This window comes from Numenius arquata, chromosome 2 (assembly GCF_964106895.1).
Source record: "Numenius arquata chromosome 2, bNumArq3.hap1.1, whole genome shotgun sequence".
NCBI classification, from domain to species: Eukaryota; Metazoa; Chordata; class Aves; order Charadriiformes; family Scolopacidae; genus Numenius; species Numenius arquata.
The window spans coordinates 79,089,905-79,108,399 of NC_133577.1; the positions used below are offsets into that span (position 1 = coordinate 79,089,905).

At 45.2% G+C, this 18,495-nt stretch overlaps 1 protein-coding gene across 1 annotated transcript in view; it reads left to right on the forward strand.

Annotated features, from left to right (window-relative positions):
- The window catches only part of GRIN2B (glutamate ionotropic receptor NMDA type subunit 2B), a 171,180-nt gene that overhangs the window by 141,110 nt on the left and 11,575 nt on the right, over positions 1–18,495 (forward strand). The window contains exons 7-8 of the mRNA XM_074164357.1: positions 577–702; positions 3,662–3,891. Coding sequence (XP_074020458.1) covers positions 577–702; positions 3,662–3,891 — 356 coding nt within the window. The remainder of the gene's footprint in view (positions 1–576; positions 703–3,661; positions 3,892–18,495) is intronic.

Sequence of the window (18,495 nt, forward strand, 5' to 3'; positions counted from 1 at the left end):
TATTGTTCAGGCTTGGAGAAGGAAAAAACCTGGCAAAGATTAAACACTTGCAGAATATGAATGCTAACATTTTTAGAATGAGCCAGTGTTCCCATTGCTACAGGAATGGAATAACTGAAAAAAATACTATCATTATGGCTGAACCTCAGAAATTTGGAGATGCTCTTTGGCTCAATGGCATCTTGAAAGTTGGATGCTTGTCTGAAACTCTGCCAGTTCTGCTTGATTTTCCCCACTCTCTCCAGATGGTGCTGGAGGACTTCCTGGGAACAATCTTTTATCAATGCATTTTATTTTATCAATGCATGCCACAATGGCTGCATGTAGTTCCAGATGGAGCTATGTGTCACAAATGTAACCATAAGAAGGAATGCGGTCATTACAGAAACAGAAACTATACTTCTCCTGATTCAAGAAGTTTTTCAGACTCTGGTGGAAGGCTTTGTTGTAACTTCTGCTTTTCCCCAGCCCCGTTTGCCCCACACTCTCCCCGGGGTGCTCTGGAGAGCAAAGGAGGTGAGAGAGGGTTGAGGTGGTGTATTGGGTCTTTCATCATGGTTTTCTCTTCCCTTCCAGAGCCTTTCAGTGCTGACGTATGGGTGATGATGTTTGTGATGCTGCTTATCATCTCTGCGGTGGCTGTCTTTGTCTTTGAGTACTTCAGCCCTGTGGGCTATAATCGGTGCCTTGCTGATGGCAGAGGTAAGGGGAGTCCCTCCTTGCCTTGTTCCTCTCTTGCTTCCAGTCCCGGCTCCTTCGTCGAGGTGTTTCCTTTGCCTTGAACATGATATGGATCTAACCCTCTCTGAGCTCTGCATTCAGACTAACGAGGGCAGGGATGGAGGTGGAAAAAAAGGCTCTGAAGAGAGCAGATGTGTATAATGGATGATTTGCTTGGCTCAGGAGATGGAGCTTTGTCGCCTTTCATCTCTAAAGCACGCACCAGCTCCAATGTGTTTCTCATTGAGGGAAAATGGCTCCTGGTAGCCTGTGCTGGCACCACCCATGGTGCTGCACTCTCTGAGGCAATCGGAGGGTTCAGCACTGTCAATCCATCCTTCAGTGCTACATTTTCCTGTAGAGAAAGCTACTCCCAGCATAGTGCTATGTCCTCCAGACTCCACATCTGTCACCTGGGCATGTCCCTCCCCCTGTTGGCTCTCTGGCTTGCTAAGGGTGACTGAGAAAGTGGGAAGCTCATTTTCCTGGGAGTGGCTAATGGATTATTTTGCAAAGGCGGCAGGAAAGATGGGAACAAGTGAGTGACCTGTCTCCATGTTTCTGATTTTCAGAAGACAGCCTGATGAGTTAAAGAGAGGATGGACAGACAGCCTAAAAGACAGCCTTTTTTTGCTGTATTGGTATGAAGACAATTAGCAAGTTGAGCCTTCTGTCATCTTCATATCTTCACTCCCGATGAATTGGCCTTTCAAACATTTCTGGGTTTATTGGTCTGTTCAGATTAGTGGGAGAGAGAGAGTTATTGGAAAAAAGCACTTATTTGCTCCCCAATCTAGTACTTTGAATGAATTCATGCCATCAAATTAGAGAGGAGTGAAAATAAAAAAGTGTTAAAGAGAATGCAGGCAGAACTACATATATAGGGAAGTGGAAGACTTCTCTCTTAACATGGAGCTGTGGAAGGCCTTTATGGCAACTGATCGTAACCACATGGATCTGTGGACACAAGTAAATACTGATAAACCTGTGAGTCTCTTGACAGACGTTAATACAGATGTGGAAGTGGAAGCAGTCCTTAGTACAGGTGTGCAGTTATGGAGTTAAGTTAGCTGAACTGCAGCTGCAAGTATCAATATTTCTGAGTAATTATGAACAGTACTGCATGGTCAGGCAGATATAATGTGAGGATGTAGAAGTCTGCTGCAGAGACCGCAACACTTGTTTGGTAATGAACACTCTGGTAATGTTACTTTGGCTGCGTTTGAACTAGTCTACAATAGTATACCCCTGCCTCCCACACCTGAATTTTCTCTTTACAGACACCAAGATTTTTTCTCCAGAGTCAGGTGGGCATGCCCTGTGCCTAGCCCCTAAATGAGGTTAGGTTGTTGTTAGGGCAAAAAGTTGGAGAGCTCAGAATTCCAGGTCCCTTGTGTGGATTGGAGGCTTCCATTGCTGGCTTGGTTTGTGGCTGACAAAGTAACTGTGAAAGCACATGGGGTGATTCATGGAGAGAGGAAGGCTTTAGGAGGGAAATTCTCAAGATTTCCTTACACTTCACAGTTCCCACCAATGATTTGCAGGCCTTGCACCTGTGTGTCTTAGGGCTTCTCAGGTAGAGAGGGACATAAAGCTATCATTCCAGCATGTAAAAAGACAAGGACTGCCAAACCATGTTTCCTATAGCAGCTTTGTTTCCCTGGCATCTAGAGGCTCCAGTTTTGCCAGGTAATGATTCTGCTCTGAACTTGGTGTGCCATTCCCAGGGTACAAAATGAGCCCCTTTCACCTTTCAGTTGCATTTAGAATAACAGAGTTAGTGCTTTCAGATTATTTATGCTATTCCCTCCTCAGGGGTTTGGAGAGGAGTGTCAAAACTTTCTTCCCTTTTGTTCCACTGCTGGAGCCAACATTAACCACAGGCAGCAGCACTAGTCATCAGTCAGCCTACCCAAGGGAGGAGATAAAACATGGGATGCTAAACCAAAAAGTTGCAGAGCCAGGTTGGCACCATTGAAAAAGTGACCGACCCTTGAATTGTGCCAGAGGGCTCTTGTCCTAAGAAGGTCTTTGTGTCTGAAGCAGGATCCTTGGAGTAATTGCATCTGCAGCCTCCCTGACAGTTCCTCTTGTGCTCAAGTTGAGCAAATTTTGGTTTGGGTTCCCACTAATGGAATCAACATATGCCAGGAATGTGAGACTGCTGTGAGACATGCAGGATTTCACAAGTTTTCAGGCCTGGTGCTTGATGAGCACACATGGCTTTTGGGGTATGAGTGATGTTCCATGCTGAAAAGTGAATAAGGGGAAATAACAGCTTTTAAAACACTGGATCTGCTCCTGGACTGTCTGGGGCAGAGCTGCTGATTTCCCTGAGACAGACCAGAGTATATGTCACTGTTATGTGTCTTAGGCACAGAACATGGGGAGAAGGATCTGTGTCTTCTCTAGCTTGTGTCTTCAACAGACCTGGTAATGAAACCCTCTTGCAGAGGTATTTGTAGATCCCTGTTACTTCAGATGATGCTCTTCCTTGCACCTGTACAAGTACAGGGAAGGACATGTTTTACATAGGGTGTATGCTGAAAGTTCAAGGACAACATCACTGTTGAATAGATAGAAGTGAGGACGGAATTTTTCTGAGCAAACTCTATTTCTGGTGGCAACACTTGAACCGAAATGGAATGTTTGGGCTTTTAGACACTCCAGTCAGATACAGGAAAAGTGCCCTTGTATAAGGTTTTGGCGGAAATCTTTGAGACAATAAATACGGGAGCCTGAGGACATTTAAAAAAAAATCATTTTTCAGGGTCGCATTTTGCTGAGCTATGATGCCATGAACATAGGGGAGCACAGATGCGCACATTCATCTCATGTGGGAATAGATACTGCTCTTAAGTCAAGATACGTATGTGAATAGAAATGCAGACCCCTTTCTCTGAGATGCTCACTATGGGATCATGTTTCTCAATCACTCCAGAGCCCGGAGGTCCCTCTTTCACCATTGGCAAAGCTATCTGGTTGCTGTGGGGGCTGGTGTTCAACAACTCTGTGCCAGTGCAGAATCCCAAGGGTACCACTAGCAAGATCATGGTGTCAGTGTGGGCCTTCTTCGCTGTCATCTTTCTGGCCAGCTACACTGCCAACCTGGCTGCCTTCATGATCCAAGAGGAATACGTGGACCAGGTGTCTGGCTTGAGCGACAAAAAGGTAATGGATCTACCCAAACCCCCAAAGCAGCCTTTTCCATAGAAGAGGTTGCTCTACCCTCTCTTATTTGCTTTTACTGTGGAAGTGTTCAGTTTTTTCAGTCATATCACAGCTTTAGTCCTTAGTTTAAAAAGCACAATTGGTCTTCATTGGTATTCAGTTGCATTTTTACATGTTTTAAGCATTCCGGGAATGAATTAGAAACAGAACTGAAATGTGCTTGCTTGCATGATCCCAAACCACACCTTGATTGTCAGCAAGAAATGAATTAATTGAGCTTTGGAGATGATGTGTATAATGGCTGTAACCTGTTTTTTCAGGATGAAATAATTTGTCTGTGTGGGAACGCTAGCAAATATGATCTGTTAGTTTATTATGGGGACAAGTTCTGCCCATGGGGGTAAATCAGCGTAGCTTTGATGACTTACTATTGCTTACATTTGAAGTTATACTGTCATTTTTTCGAGGCCTTTGGAAGCTTAGCACAAGAAATTTTTTCCTGTTCAGAGTGTGTTTCACTGCCTTGTTTACATGCACCACATTTCATCCTCACAGAGCATTTGGTTTTGCTGGGCTCTGCACACTGAGGATTTTGAGGAGATTGCTCATGCATGCAGGGTAGCTCTGTTTGGTTCATGAAGGTCTGAAGCTTTGCACACTGCTTTATTTTTGTTTTGTGGTGAGGTTACTCACAAGGAGTTGAGTGCTGTGAGGCTCGATTGCCCATGCTGAATATGTTATTTAGTCACTGGGGCTACTTAAGGCATCATGCCGTTGTAGGGCAACCGAACAGCAACAGGTCGCACACGCTGCTACCAGAGATAGCAGCAAGAAGAGGTCTGCAAGTGTCGATTTGCTACTGATAGACTGGTTATAGTTACTGTCTTTTGTGTCCCCCATGGTAGTCCAGAAGTAAATTGTGGCCAGGCCCCCTGTGGATACAGTGTCTTGAGCAGCAGGCTGGAAATTCTGTGGTGGATTAATTTTTAAGAGGTTTTTTCCCCTTTTGTTGTTTTTTCCTGGAATGAAATATGACACAGAATAATACAATCCGTGCAGAAGTGCTCCTGTTATTTGTTTTAATTTCAACCTCAATTTGTTTCACGCTGTCTCCACATTTGCAGTGTGCTGTGCTGAGGAGGGGGTGGGAGGGAGGATGCTTTTCTGTGAGGTGGAGGTTGTTAGAGAGACTCCTTAGAAGCTGTGGACTCCCTCAGACTGAAAGGCGCTGTTCAAAACCAGCCAGCCCTATCAGCGTTAACATTAGTTTGTCATCATTAGGTTTTCAACTGTCTGAGCTAAATGGGATAGTTCATACCTGTGATCTATTGTTTCAGGCAGTGCCTAGGCTCATGGAGAGAGCCAAGCTTTCATTCTCATGTTTTTCAAGATATTCTTCATACCTGCAGAGATATGTGCATGAAATATCAATTGAAAGTGGTAACTCCTGGAGCTTGACAGAGCCTTTGGATACAGCTCTCTGGTTGTATTTTATTCGATTTCACTGGAGAGCCATCTGTGTGTATTGGATTGAGGTCATTTTCTTTTACTTTTCTTTACCAACATACCTGTGTTTGCTTTTGCTATCCTAAAGCATATGTGCTTTTTTTCTTGGGGAAGAGAAAGGCCACAGTACATAGGCAGATTGTTGCAGTATGTCTCAAACACAGCTGCTAGTGCAAGTGCAACATTTGGATAAAATGGTGATCTATCAGAACATCTGGAATCAGATGAAAATTGGCTGGTAAAAACTAAAGGCCAACTGCTGCCTTTGGAGAATAAAGACAGGTGGGAATATCTCCATCCAAAAGATGTGAGTGAATGAGCTTGATCTACCAGGCTCATGGATTTCCACTCTCTGGATGTGCAGAGGGGCCTGCAGAATTTGAGAGCAGCCATCCAGGCATCTGTCACACTGCTTCAAGATGCCCTAGTTTGGGAGGAATTCAATCTACGAATCTCCTCTTTTCCCTCTTTCAAAGCCTGCATACTGCTTGCAATTCACTCACCTCCTCAATGCACTCCATGCAGGGGAGATGGAGGTGTGCTGTGCTGTTCCTCCCGTTTCCTGCCTCCTTAAATTAGACTTTCAAAGGAGGCAGTCACTGAATGATGCCAGGTGGCCAAGAGGAATGACTATAGCGTTCAGTCTCTTTTATCTCCAATGTGTGATCTGGTGTCCAGAGTAGAAGCGAGGCAGATAACCTCCTGGCCTGTGACGTCAGCTGGTGAGGGCAGCTGTGTCCAGCACAAGAAGTCAGCAGAGAATATAATCCAAGCCAACAGGCAAAGGGCTAGTTATTTTAAGGAATATTGTTCCTACTTGCCTAGACCCAGATCTGCTTGCAAATGTCTTTGTAGCGTGACAGTACCTGGGGAAGGTGTCCCACTGGCACTGTACAGCAGCCAAAATGCCAGATGCACTCACAAAATCCATTACTGTGCCTGGCTGGGGAATGCTTGTCAAGGTCAGGCTGGCTACACCCTGTGACAGCCACCCTGAGGGTCTTCTTGGACCCTCTTCATTGGGCCTTGCCTGGGCAGAGCTGCTCCGAGACGTGCCTATGGCCGCTGACCTACTGCTTCCCCAGAAAAGCGGGATGAAATGCTCCAGCTGTCTAAGGACTTGGATGGTGTCTTGGCTGTGCCCCAGCATTTACTTCCTCATGACATGCAAGACAGTGACTAACGTCATGTCCTCACTGTGCTGTGTAGATGCTTGAGCAGGCCTGTCTGAGCTGGAGCAGATACTTCTGTGCCCAGGGTGGCAGGTTGGACTGAGGGTGGCTGGAGGCTCCTTGTAGTGCCCTTGGTGACCTCTGCCACTTTCTCTGTGGCTCAGGTGATGCTCACCCTGCTGACTGCTACCTCTTTGTGCCCAGCTAGCCCAAAACTGGTGCCAGAGCTGACCTAGGAACCCACCTCAGGATGGTTGTTAATTTACCCAAGTTAACCCTTATAGCTGCTAAATCATATGTCAAGCTGCTGCTCTTAACGCTGGTGCAGACACCGGCAGTTCGAGGGAGGAAGAAAGCCGCTCCTGCCCGAGAGCGGCGCTAGCCCTGTGAGTCCTGCAGGCAAAGAGCTGCCCTGACAGCATCTCCCTTCCCGCTCCCTGTGCTCATGGTGCGCTGAACCGCTTTCCTCCTGCGTGGATGCCAAAACAGCACCCGCCACCTCCACTGGTCCACCTTGGGCAGTGGAGCCGCTGGATGTGGTCCGGGCAGGGGTAGAGCCATGCTGGCCAGGTCAGCTCCCTCGCCGGAGCTCGACCCCTTGGTGGCGGCGCCAGTGAGCCCAGCCGGAGCATCCTTGCACACGCTGCCAGGCTGCATCCGTCTGGGGGGCTGCTCTGGCCCTGACCCCCCATGAAAGCCCTGCTGGTAAGACGGCCTGTCGCAGAGTACTGCAGTCGGCTCCCGGGTCTGGGTTTCATCTGACTGTAATCAGGAGATATAACCCAATTTCCAATAACAGGAGAGCTTCAGACACATTAGAGAAACAAGTGCCTGCAGTATTTCAGTCTAACGAAGGCAATAAATACAGGAAAGATTATATAAAATGAACTAATGTGTGAAATAATCTAATAGCTATACGTAATTTCCATTCATACACAGTAGTAATAGAATAAAAGCAAATGTGGACAGCCAGCAGGGCATTTAAATAAAATAATTTAGAATGCAGTAGGTTAATAATAATAAAAAAACAGTATCCATGTCTATAAATTAGTTGAAAATGCCAAAAAAACTAATAAAGTATCAAAATGGTAATTTTGTAATTGACATAAAAAGGAGAGAAATGCATTTCTGCATGCCTGCAAATTAATATAGATTGCTGAAATTTCACACGTATTTGACTTATTTGCTTTATAAGATATTAATGAAATGTTGAGACAAAGGGCCTGTTTCTATGCCGCAGAGGTCAGCTATCTTTTTCAACAGATTTGCTTTTTTTTTCCAAAAAATGAAGTTTTGGAGTTAAAACTGGCCAATATTTTTACTGAAAATAAAATCTGGGGAGAGTGTAAGAAGGCAGTGAGAAATTCTGATATTTGCCAAAGTAGCTCATTTAAGTATACTTGAAATACTTGAAACAAAATATTTTGTTTGATATTTCTGACATGTATTTTTGACTTGTCATTTTCTAAAGGAACTATTCATAAAATTGACCTACATTTAAAAAAAAAGAAAAAGGAAAATAAAGATTTTTTTTCTGTAACAAAGGAAAGGGACAGAAGGAGATAATTGGAAGACAAAACAACACACGTTATTCTGAGCTGAATGAAATATTTCATGTTGATACAAAGCAATAGTCTCACTGAAAAACCTGCAAAAAAGGATCTGCTGTATTTCTGCAGTAATAAATGCTTGGCCATGAAACTGAAAAATGAATTATTTCCCACATTGTACTCTGCGGCACATTAAATCTAAATTATACAAGGATCCCAGATATGCAGAACACTTAAGCATGTGCTTAACTTTGCGCTCATGAGTGGCAACATTAAAGTCAATGGGCTATTATTCACATGATTGAAGTTAAATGCTTTTCTGAGCTTGCAGCTTTTATACAACAAATACCTGCTCTGGGGAAGTCTAGGGAAAACACAGAGCGGGTACATGTGTCAGCTAGAAAATATCCAAGGGGACCAAAAGTGGGAGTCAGTCTTGACCCTTGTAAGGTCTGTAAGGGGAAGATTGTCTCACTGGATGGCTTGAAGATGTAGAAATCTTCCACGGGGCTGCGCATTTACTATCAACAGACATTTGTGGTACTTACACACATTTCTGCATGATACAAAGGAAGTTTTATGTCGTGGTGTCCATAAGCAGAAAATATGCAGTCTTTTCAACATCGGTATGATTTTTATTGTTGGGTGACTTTTGTGGAGATATGAGTTACCTAGACAGAAATAAGACCATGCCACTTCCAACTCTGTCCTCTTGTGATAAATCAGAACCTTTTTAAAAATGTGTACACTCTGATGTACGTACTTGACCAAAACCCAAAAAAATAAGGAAGTCCTCAAACCTCTAAACATTACATCATGGGGTAGACTTGAATTTCTTTCTGTGGCGCTTCTCTGGGGGGACAATTTATTGTAAATGAGTTCGACTGTGTTCAGTCTTTTGCTTAAATATGACCTTTATATATAACATTAATGCTACCGACTAGTGCTTAATATAACAAACATTGGTTTATAGTGAAGTGTAGAAAACTCAGAGCTTTGATAGTCAGAAATTTTATGCCTTGAAATCTGATGATTTCTCTGCACCTCTTTGGAAATCATCAGTTCCGATAGTATGAACTATTTACAAATACTATATAGTGCAGTATATATCTGTGTAATTGCATATTATGCTAAAGTCTTCATATTAATAAATAACTATTAAAATAGCTAGAGCATATCCTATGTTTATAATAGATCTTTCTAACTAGTGACTTACATTTATTATGTACATAAATATGATCTCAGATAATTTTTTACAGTTGTAGATAGGTACATTTATTGTAGACTCAGTCATTCTACACTCTTCAGATTGGCACAATTTTTATGCTTTCTGAGATCCTTGGAACAAACTTCTGTGCCTGTGTGCTAAAAAGTGATTCGGTAGTTTTAAGACTATAAAGTCAGTGAGTTTCCAAGCATGCTTTTTCTCCCACCACTTCAGTCCTACTTTCTTTGTCATTCTCCCTCTCTTTTTTTAAGCTCAGCGCCTGTGTAGCGCAGAGCAGCGAGGAGGCTGCGATATGCTTTAGCCTTGACTCAGTCTCTCAGGATTCTCTCTTTTCTGTTGAGCTGGTGGGATTTAATGGCAGTAAAAACTTGTAATGGGACTCTTCAGGATTAGTGCCAGTGAAAATGAAGTTTAGTTGGGAACTTAAGCAGGTAAGATGCAAGGGAAAGGGATACTCAGAGTCAGACTGTAGGCTTAATTCATCCTTGCTGGAAAGGAAGAAACGCAACCCCTTGGGCTTTGCTGGCAGCAGGGATGAGAGTCGCTGGATGAGGGATGTCAGCTATGGAGCCATGGCATGGTCCTTAGCTTGCAGGTTTTGCATTCCCCCTGCCGCACTGTCCTGGCCTTTCCCAGGCCTGGCCACCACTGCCTCTTCACCTCCCTTTTAACTGTCTCTCGGGGCTAACCCTTTGGAGGCTCTCGGCAAATTTGGTCGCTTCTGTGCTAATTGTTTGGCAGTCTGGAAAAAGCTGTCTTCGGGGAGTTACGTAAGGGGAGAGTGAGAGGGGGGAGCAAAGGATTGTCCTGCTTCTCGCGTCAGTATAAGTCAGTGGAGAGGGAAGCAATGAATATTTTTATTTATTATTTATATGGTACCATAAATGTACTTGGCACTCTGCAGTCAAATAAAAGACAATGGCCCTGCCACCAGGATTTGGCAGCCTGAGAGATGAGAGCTGGCCTCCTCCATCTGAATGATCAGGGTGGAATTGCTGGTGGGGAGGGGACGGGAGGATGAGATCTACAGGATTAAAAAAAGTACAACAGCTCCCCCCTCCATGGCCCTTTCATTGCTTATGCCTAGTGACTGTAACATTTGAAGTTATATGTACATACATATACTGATAAATAATTGGCAGGTTGTATCTTCCCAGGCATTTTTACTTCACCTGGTGGAAAGGAGCCCTGCTTCTCCCAGGCCTTTGGCTATTCAAGGTCAAACTTCCCCCGAGTCTTGGTGGCCCAGCAGGCTTGCTTGCTTGCTTCAGGTGTACTTGCTTCAGTGCCCCAGGACTCACAAGGGAGTAATACGGCTTTCATTCCTCTGCTGTCATCCGCCTGCAGATGGGAGGCAGCTTTCTGCAGAAGGGGCGTTGGAACTAGATGATCTTTAAGATCCCTTCGAACCTAAGCCATTCTATGTTTATCTCCCACCTCTAGCATGGTGCTGGGATGCCCCAGCTGCTCTGCCTTGAGTGCCCTGCTTTTTGCTTTGTCGCCCTGCCTACAGAGGTGCCTAAGAAATTGCACTGATGTTATGACTAGGCTGTTCTAATTACTTGGATGAAAATTCTGGACGCAGTGAAGTCTTTGCCAGACTTGTGCAGGGTTTCATCCTACTGCCTAGTGGTTGGTACCCACATACAAGGTGATGAAGCAGGTTGGCTACTGTGTGCTCAGAAGATAGGAGGCTCTGACTTGCCTTTCTTAGTGAAAATGGATGAAAAATGGAATTGCTCCCCCACCAAACTACACCCTCTGAATTTCTCAGAGTGTTTCATAATTTGTTAACCAGCTGTCTCATGTGCAAACAAAGCCGATTTCAAACTCCTCTGTACTTAGCTGCCACCTCTCCTCTCAAGGTCTTTTTCATCAGTTAATTTTCTCCCTCTGAATGAACATCTACACTTTTAATGATATTAACATGAGTGTACTAACTGGCATCTTTCTGCCTCACTAATTTCTTGTTTGTGCTTGCCTGAGATTATTTAGTAGGTGCCTTTTGCCCCATTGTGTTTAGCTTCCAAGGAAGCTGTCTTCCAAGGATGGAATTCACGGCATGGTTTGATACTGGGATAAACAGGTGATCTCCATCCTCTCTACATGCATGCAAGAAAACATTGTGTACTATAGCTAAGATCCTATAGCCCACTTAATTGCAACAGATATGACTGTGCTCATCTGATACCACATCTGCTAATACTAGGGCTGTGTGAGGAGCTTTTGTCTCTGGTGAAGATCAGTTATTCCAATACAGACGTTGTTCTCTGATCAAGCTCGAGGGTGACCTAACAGTGTGACTGACTTGAAGCCTATAGCCTGCTGAATGTGTCCTGAGGAGGTTTGAAAGCCTTAGTGCTATCTTTTGGGTGGAGAAGCTGCACAGAATCTGCATAATGCTCACACACTTGGCAGACCCAGAAGACGCCTGGTTTGTTGGTGGTGAGTAGGCTCTGTCCACGTGTGATGGTCTGATCCTAGAGTGGCCCCACAGGCCAGGCCGTATCCGTAACACCTGCGTCAGCAGGAAGGCAGTGTGGTCCCAGCATGCGCGTGTACGTCTGGCTGTGGGAGACATGGGACCCCTGAAATGCCATCTGTTTGGGGAGATGCTGTGCTGCCCAAGGTTTTCAGTCTTCTGCTCTGTGCAGAAGGGGCACAGAGCAGGTCTGCATATAGCAATCCAGTTTACAAAGAGGCTGCGCGATCCTACTGTGTGCATTGCTCTGGCAATAACTGCATGTGATCGTGGCTTCTTCCACCAATTGGATCTCTGCTTTCATCTCAGTTATTTTACAAGGGCAACTATTTTTAAAGTTGCTATATTTGAACTCCTTTCTTTTGCTTTCACCTGCCCCCCCTCACCTCTGCATTGTCCCTAGGTTGCTCTGTTCCATTCCCTGACCCACACCTGTCCCTATTTCACCACCAGACATTCATAGATATTTTTCTTCTTGTTTGTGGATCTGGCCCACCCTACATCTTCCTTTAAAAGTGACTTTAATTCTTTGCCAACTTTGCTGCAGTCAGCTGCACTAACTGATAACTCCTTTCTCAGAGTTATCTAGAGGAATTCATGGGTGAAAACACTATGCAAAGTAAGACCAGAGAATTTGAAACATCACTGGGTATTGAATAATAAGGTAAACCACAAAGTCAAAGTCTGAAGGAGCACAAGGTATTTTTATGCCCTCCCAAAACTGACTTATATTGGATTTATTGGATTTGATGCTGTTCATTCCCTTTTTCTTTTTTTTTGTTTGTTTTTGTTTGTTTGTTTGTTTGTTTTGTTTTGTTTATAAATCAAGGCATGTATTGTTTGACTGGCGAAGACAAGAAATTGGTTTTTTGCCACCGCAGTCTTAGGGATGATTTGTGCAACTGGGCCCAACAGTCAGGAAGAGTTGATGTGGCAACTGGATTCTGAGCTATGAGGAGTCCCAGCTGCTGCTGAGGAGATGGAGAGTGATATTGTGAGGGAATGCAGAAGAAGGGAGGAAATCAGAACTAGAGTAAAAGGAGGATCTGAAAACTTGTAGTCACTGAAAAATGGCTGTGAGTTCCACCTTGGGAGTAAAAAATGTTTGTAATGTCAAAACTAGGTGACTGTGCAGAGGGGAGAGGGATGCTTTAGGAATGAACTTGAGAAGTCTCTGTACAAGAGATTCATGAGTAATAGAGGAATGAGCTGCACAGTCTTTTTAGTCTGCTCTCTTCACATATTATTGTACCAGTGCTATGATTTAGGTTTGCAGTATGATTTTCTGCCGACGCTGTTGGGCTGGCACACTCCTAGCTGGGATCCTATTGTAGCAATGTAAAAGTGCCCTGCACCATCATACCAACAGAGCAGGCTCCATGCTGGGAATCTGTAGAGCACTTCCTCTACCAGGACAGGTGTTGGGGAACAGTTGTGTGGATGTGCCTATGTGCACGATCAAGCAGGATAAAGAAAGTAATGTAGTAAAAGCCCTGGAGATAGTGCTGACATTGATGATTGACATTCCAGAAACAAACTGGTCACCACCTGAATACAGATCAGGACAGATATACAACTTTGAAGAACTTGCAAGGTGCAGATGACATGACTAAAGGACAGAGGGAAAAGGATATAACAGAGAGAGGCACTGAGGAGAGTAATAATGAGCATTAAGTGTCACTGGCAATGCTTTTACTGTCTTGCTGCAAGTTTTTTTAGTGTAATGTTCTCTCAGCATCTTGGGATCCTGATCAGATTGTTCTCAGTACAGTGGAGGTGGAAAGCATGTCCACCAACCAAAGGCAAGTCAAGGAAAGGCCTACTGGATACAGCCAAAGGACAGTAGCAAGAAAGGCTGCAGGTCTAGATAATACACCTTGCAAAGAAAGACTGGGGAAACTGGGCCTCCTTAGCCCCAGTACAAGAACATGGAGAAGAAACAGCTCAGTGGTCTTCAAAAGCATAAAATGCACCTTCAGAGAAGAAGAGACTATTCTGATTTCCCTGTCCATGGTGAAGATATTGCAGCTGGATTGCAGCAGGAAGGCTTTAGTTCAGACACTTGGAAGAACTTTCCAATAGTAAAGCCCTGGTGTAGGCTGTCCAGGGAATGGGAGAGTATCCAGCAGTAGCCATCTTCCACAGCAGGCCAAATGAAAAACTGTCAGGAACTATGATCTAGGAGTGACAAACTAGAGAGGGAAGGGCAGAGCAGATACCTTCTCAGGGCCAGATCCGGGTTTGTGATTTTGTGGCATTGTTCCTGGTGCATCTTGGGGACAAAAATGACAGATTTTTGGGTATGAAAAGGACAAGCCTCCTCTCTTTAGAGTCATCCATTAGTGTGAAGTTAATTTCCTGGCTAAAACAGAGGATACAAAAGCAAGGCAGCTGGACAAGAGATGTTTCTGTGGACATAAGTAGTCTATCAAGACTTAAGTGTAAGCATAGGGTTAGATCAGAGTTAGATCTGAAAACTGCTGACCCACTCTATAATTTTTAACAAGTTCTGGATGAAGGTCCGGGTCAAACAGCCTGACTGGATTCTCAGGCAATGAAGAAAGGTGCAAGCTGACTGCAACGACATGCGGCTGAACCAGAGCAAGAGGGGGCAATCAAGGGTGTTTGGCCAATGCAGAGAGGTTGTGCTAAAATTATGCGCTCGAGCATGGACTTTGCTTTTCTAGCCTGATGTCACTAAATCTTACGTTGCAGTTCACTAATAAATGTCATCTTTTTAAGAGATATTTGGCCTGTGCCACAACAGATATCTTCTGGTGTTACAGCTGCCAAAAGAGCAAGCAGAGTTGTGCTTGTAGGTGCCTGTGCAAAAGGTTGTGACTGGTGCCCTGATGGGCAAGTTCGAGAGAGTGGTGGGTACTTTGGGCTGTCTGGTACCCACAGCAACTGGATCCCTGTACTTTTGATGGGAGAAGCTGTTTTGAGGGCCAAATGGTCCAGTGGCTAGATTCAGCAGTGCAAATGTAGATGTCTAGAGCCAATTAAGGTGCACCAGAGTATCCAAAATACCCTCAAGTGGCTGGCAAATCTTGACACGGAGGCTATGAGAGACCTGCTCCCAGGATGAAATTCCCTGGAGCATCTCAACTTGACACTTAGCACTTGGGCAAATGAACTGAACCCAGAGTATCCAACATGGGCTCAAGCTCTTTTGGACTTGCAGCTAACTGAGGAGCTGAACCCGGGGACGTTATTTTGGTGGGTCTTTGTGGAGCTTCCTGTGGTAGGAAATTTAAATCAGGGGTCTGGGCCTTAGAAAGTGAAAGGAGCCTTCCCAGAGAAGCTGTGTAAGGGTAAGGCACTACACACATACACATACTTAGACCAAGTTTTGCCAGCTCATTATGTTATCCAGCAAGGGATTATTTTTTTTTAAAGCAGTGTAAAAGTAGATCAACTGATAAAAAAGAGCATTTTGGTTGTGAGAGCTTGCTGAGTTTGGGAAACTGCTTTCAATGCTATTGGCAAACACTTTACAGTATAAACAAGGCCTACATCAGGCAGATAAATAAGTGCAGATGCGCTTTTCTGTAGGAACCATTTGGTGATAGACAATATATTGGAAAAAAAATTCTCATCAAATTAATTGTGGCCAATTAGACATAACCCCTTCCCCTCATCCCTGAATCCCCTCCAATCGTGGCTGCCTGAATGGGAAAAGCTCCTATCACCTGTTTCATTATGCAGATTGATATTCGAACATCTGAGAACAATGCTGCTTTCTGCACGGCACGGCTCCAAATTGCTAATGAAACAGCTCTGCCAGACAAGTCACTTAAACCCGCTCTTGCTGCTGCTGCCGACAGCTCTCATGGCGAGTAGTGGGGGGGAGCAGGAAAGGGGCTCTCCACTCTGAATGTGCTAATAGCCCCCAGCCTGTGTGTTTATCGCTCTCCAGAGCAGGAAGATTTTTGCTCTCTGACTCAGAGAGGCTACTTTCCCAAAGCTGTGGTCTGATTTGGACTTAATTCTTGATTTCAATTTGTGCAGTGAGGGGTTGGAGAAGGGGGCAGCCGCTGTGCTCTGAACAGATGTCTCATGTCCCAAAGCTACCCCAGCCCTTCAGGTATACTTGGTGTCTGCTTCCCACCCCCATCTCCAGCATCTACCTCCCCCTCCAAATTTGATGTGAAGCCAGCTCCATAAGGGATGTCTCTCATGAGTGAGAGTGTGTCACATCACCTTGGGTACCAGAGGAGCATCTCATGACTGAGGCCCCATGGTGAGCAAGCAGGAGGCTGCAGGTGGGGTATACCTCCATCCAGAGCTCTTTGGGTGAAGGACTGCAGCTGAGCCCTAAGAGTTCCCTCCCAGGCAGTCACCCTTCAAGGTAGGTAGAGCTGGGCAGCAGGACAGGGCTCCTGCTGCAGGGAAGGGTGACGTGGGGCTACTACAAGTGTGGACCCTGTACATCCCTGTTTGCTGCTCCCTGTGTCTCTCTGCAGCTGGGTTTGCTCAGCAGCCAGTGCAGTTACTTATCTTCCTCTCCCCTGCTACCACCGTATTTTTTTGCCAGAGCCTCACAGGGCTCATCTTTGTAGATGGTCGGGGTAGACTAGTTGTGACATAGGGCTCTGGCATGAGAAACATTTACATGAAATGATGGGAGAGTTCTCTCATTAATCTAAATTCTGACCCTTTCTGTCAATATCTGGTTAATTCCTTTGTCGATATTTACTGAGGCATTCAGATTACCTCTGCACAGGCTGCCTTCATGCATTGTGCCTCGGCTCTGTCCCATGTCTCTCAGACTCCTTCTAGACCAGCCTGCCAAAGTGCCCTACTTCGCTGGGGCTGACACTTCTGATTGAGGCCCGCTGTCCCAGCCCTTGGGAGAAGCCAAACAGGTGGCTTTCCCTACTGAACTCTTTCACAACGTCAATTAACTTCCCTCTTTATGGATCTTCTCCAGTTTCTCCACACATATTCCTCTACCATGTTGCCAGGAGAGGACACAATCCTTCCCCGTCTGTCCCATATATTTTCTGGGAAGGCTTATATATATTCTTCCTCGTTCAGCATGAGCTGTGTGGGGCAGAATTGAGCTCAGAAAGATGCAGCAGTTGTTGGGTCTGGACAGCTCTTTGAAGATACTGAGCTGTGGCCATCTACTGCCAAGCAACAAACATGGGGATTTTTCAGCTGCTGTCTACTGCCAGAAAGCTGCATGTATGTGCCACTATTACTTCTCAAATGTGGAGAAGTTAGCTGCTTATCTCCTGGTCTCCATGGACTGTGGAGTCAGCCGGGCATCAACTGTTTTCAGCTTTGCAAACACCAAACCAGGTGCCTGGGGATGTTTGTTTCCGTTAGGCATTCAAGATAGAGATCTCTAGTGTGGGTCCCGTACAGATCCTTTCAGAAGGTTTCCTGTCTTGTTGTCCACTAGGCTATGGTTGAAGTGTGTGTGCATGTGGGTGTGTGAAGAATAATTTGCATTTGCAGATCTGTTTTGACTGAGGAATGAACGGGGCTAAGGGCTGATGAGTGAATGCGTAGTATGTAGTTTTGTAGAAACCATCAGCCTGGCTTCCTTCTCTAGAAATATGCTTTTCCAGTTGTCGAAAACAGTCATTTCCTTCAAGAGGAATGTTTTCATTTATTTATTGATTGCCCAGGAGGTTAAAAATGAAATATGGAGCCTTTCAGCTCTGTCTGCTAACATGGGTATTCAAGCACAGTGAGGACAAAGGACAGTTCAGAGGTGGGATCATTTCCCTTATCAGAGCCCTGCCTGACTCTATAGTTCTTCTTGCTCAAGTTCATATACACAGTGATGGAAGCAGACAAAGCTAGAGATTGTATCACGGGGAATGGAGGGTGGAGGTATAAAATGGACATTGGGTGGGGCCTCTTTTTCTCTTAACACTCTTTGGCCCCGGAGTGAGGCTCTCATAGCTGCTGCCACTCCAAAGGGCATGCTGAAGCTGAGGTCACACCAATATTGTTTGGGCCTGCCTGCCGCTTGCCCTGCTGACTTTACTCTGCTGGAGGGCTCTGTGGGGATGGGGGGTGCCCCATCTGCCCTCAGGGCTTGGTCAGCCTCTGGGGAAGGAAGCTGCCCACTGTGCCAATTCCTTTCCTAGCAAGCCAGGGGAGAGACTGTGTTCCTTTGCACCCAGTATGGCAATGCCCTTCTTGTGATGGCTCCCCTAAGCTGCTGCTATAATCAGCTTGGTAAAAAAGCATTCTGCAGTGATTTTTCTCCCATCAAAGTTTGCTTTCATTACAGGTTTTGATAGCTATGAGTTTGTCTTCATCCCTAGGGGGTGTGACAGGGTTCTAAGAGCCACCTTACTGCCTGTTTTATGCTATGTGATACCTCTTTTTTTTTGGTGATGTGCCAGCCTGTGTGTCAAAAAACAGCCCTGATGTTTTCTATTGGCTTAAAGCAGTAGGACGTCATCTCTCTCACACACTCATGTGTGGCCAGCCCATCTTGCCATCCAAACTGGAGAGATGATTCCTTGCACAGCCAGATGAGTTGACTGGTACACAGAAACGGGTCATATAGAGGTCATAGAATCATAGAATGGTTAGAGTTGGAAGGGACCTTAAAGATCATCGAGTTCCAACCCCCCTGCCATGGGCAGGGACACCTCCACTAGAGCAGGTTGCTCAAAGCCCCATCCAGCCTGGCCTTAA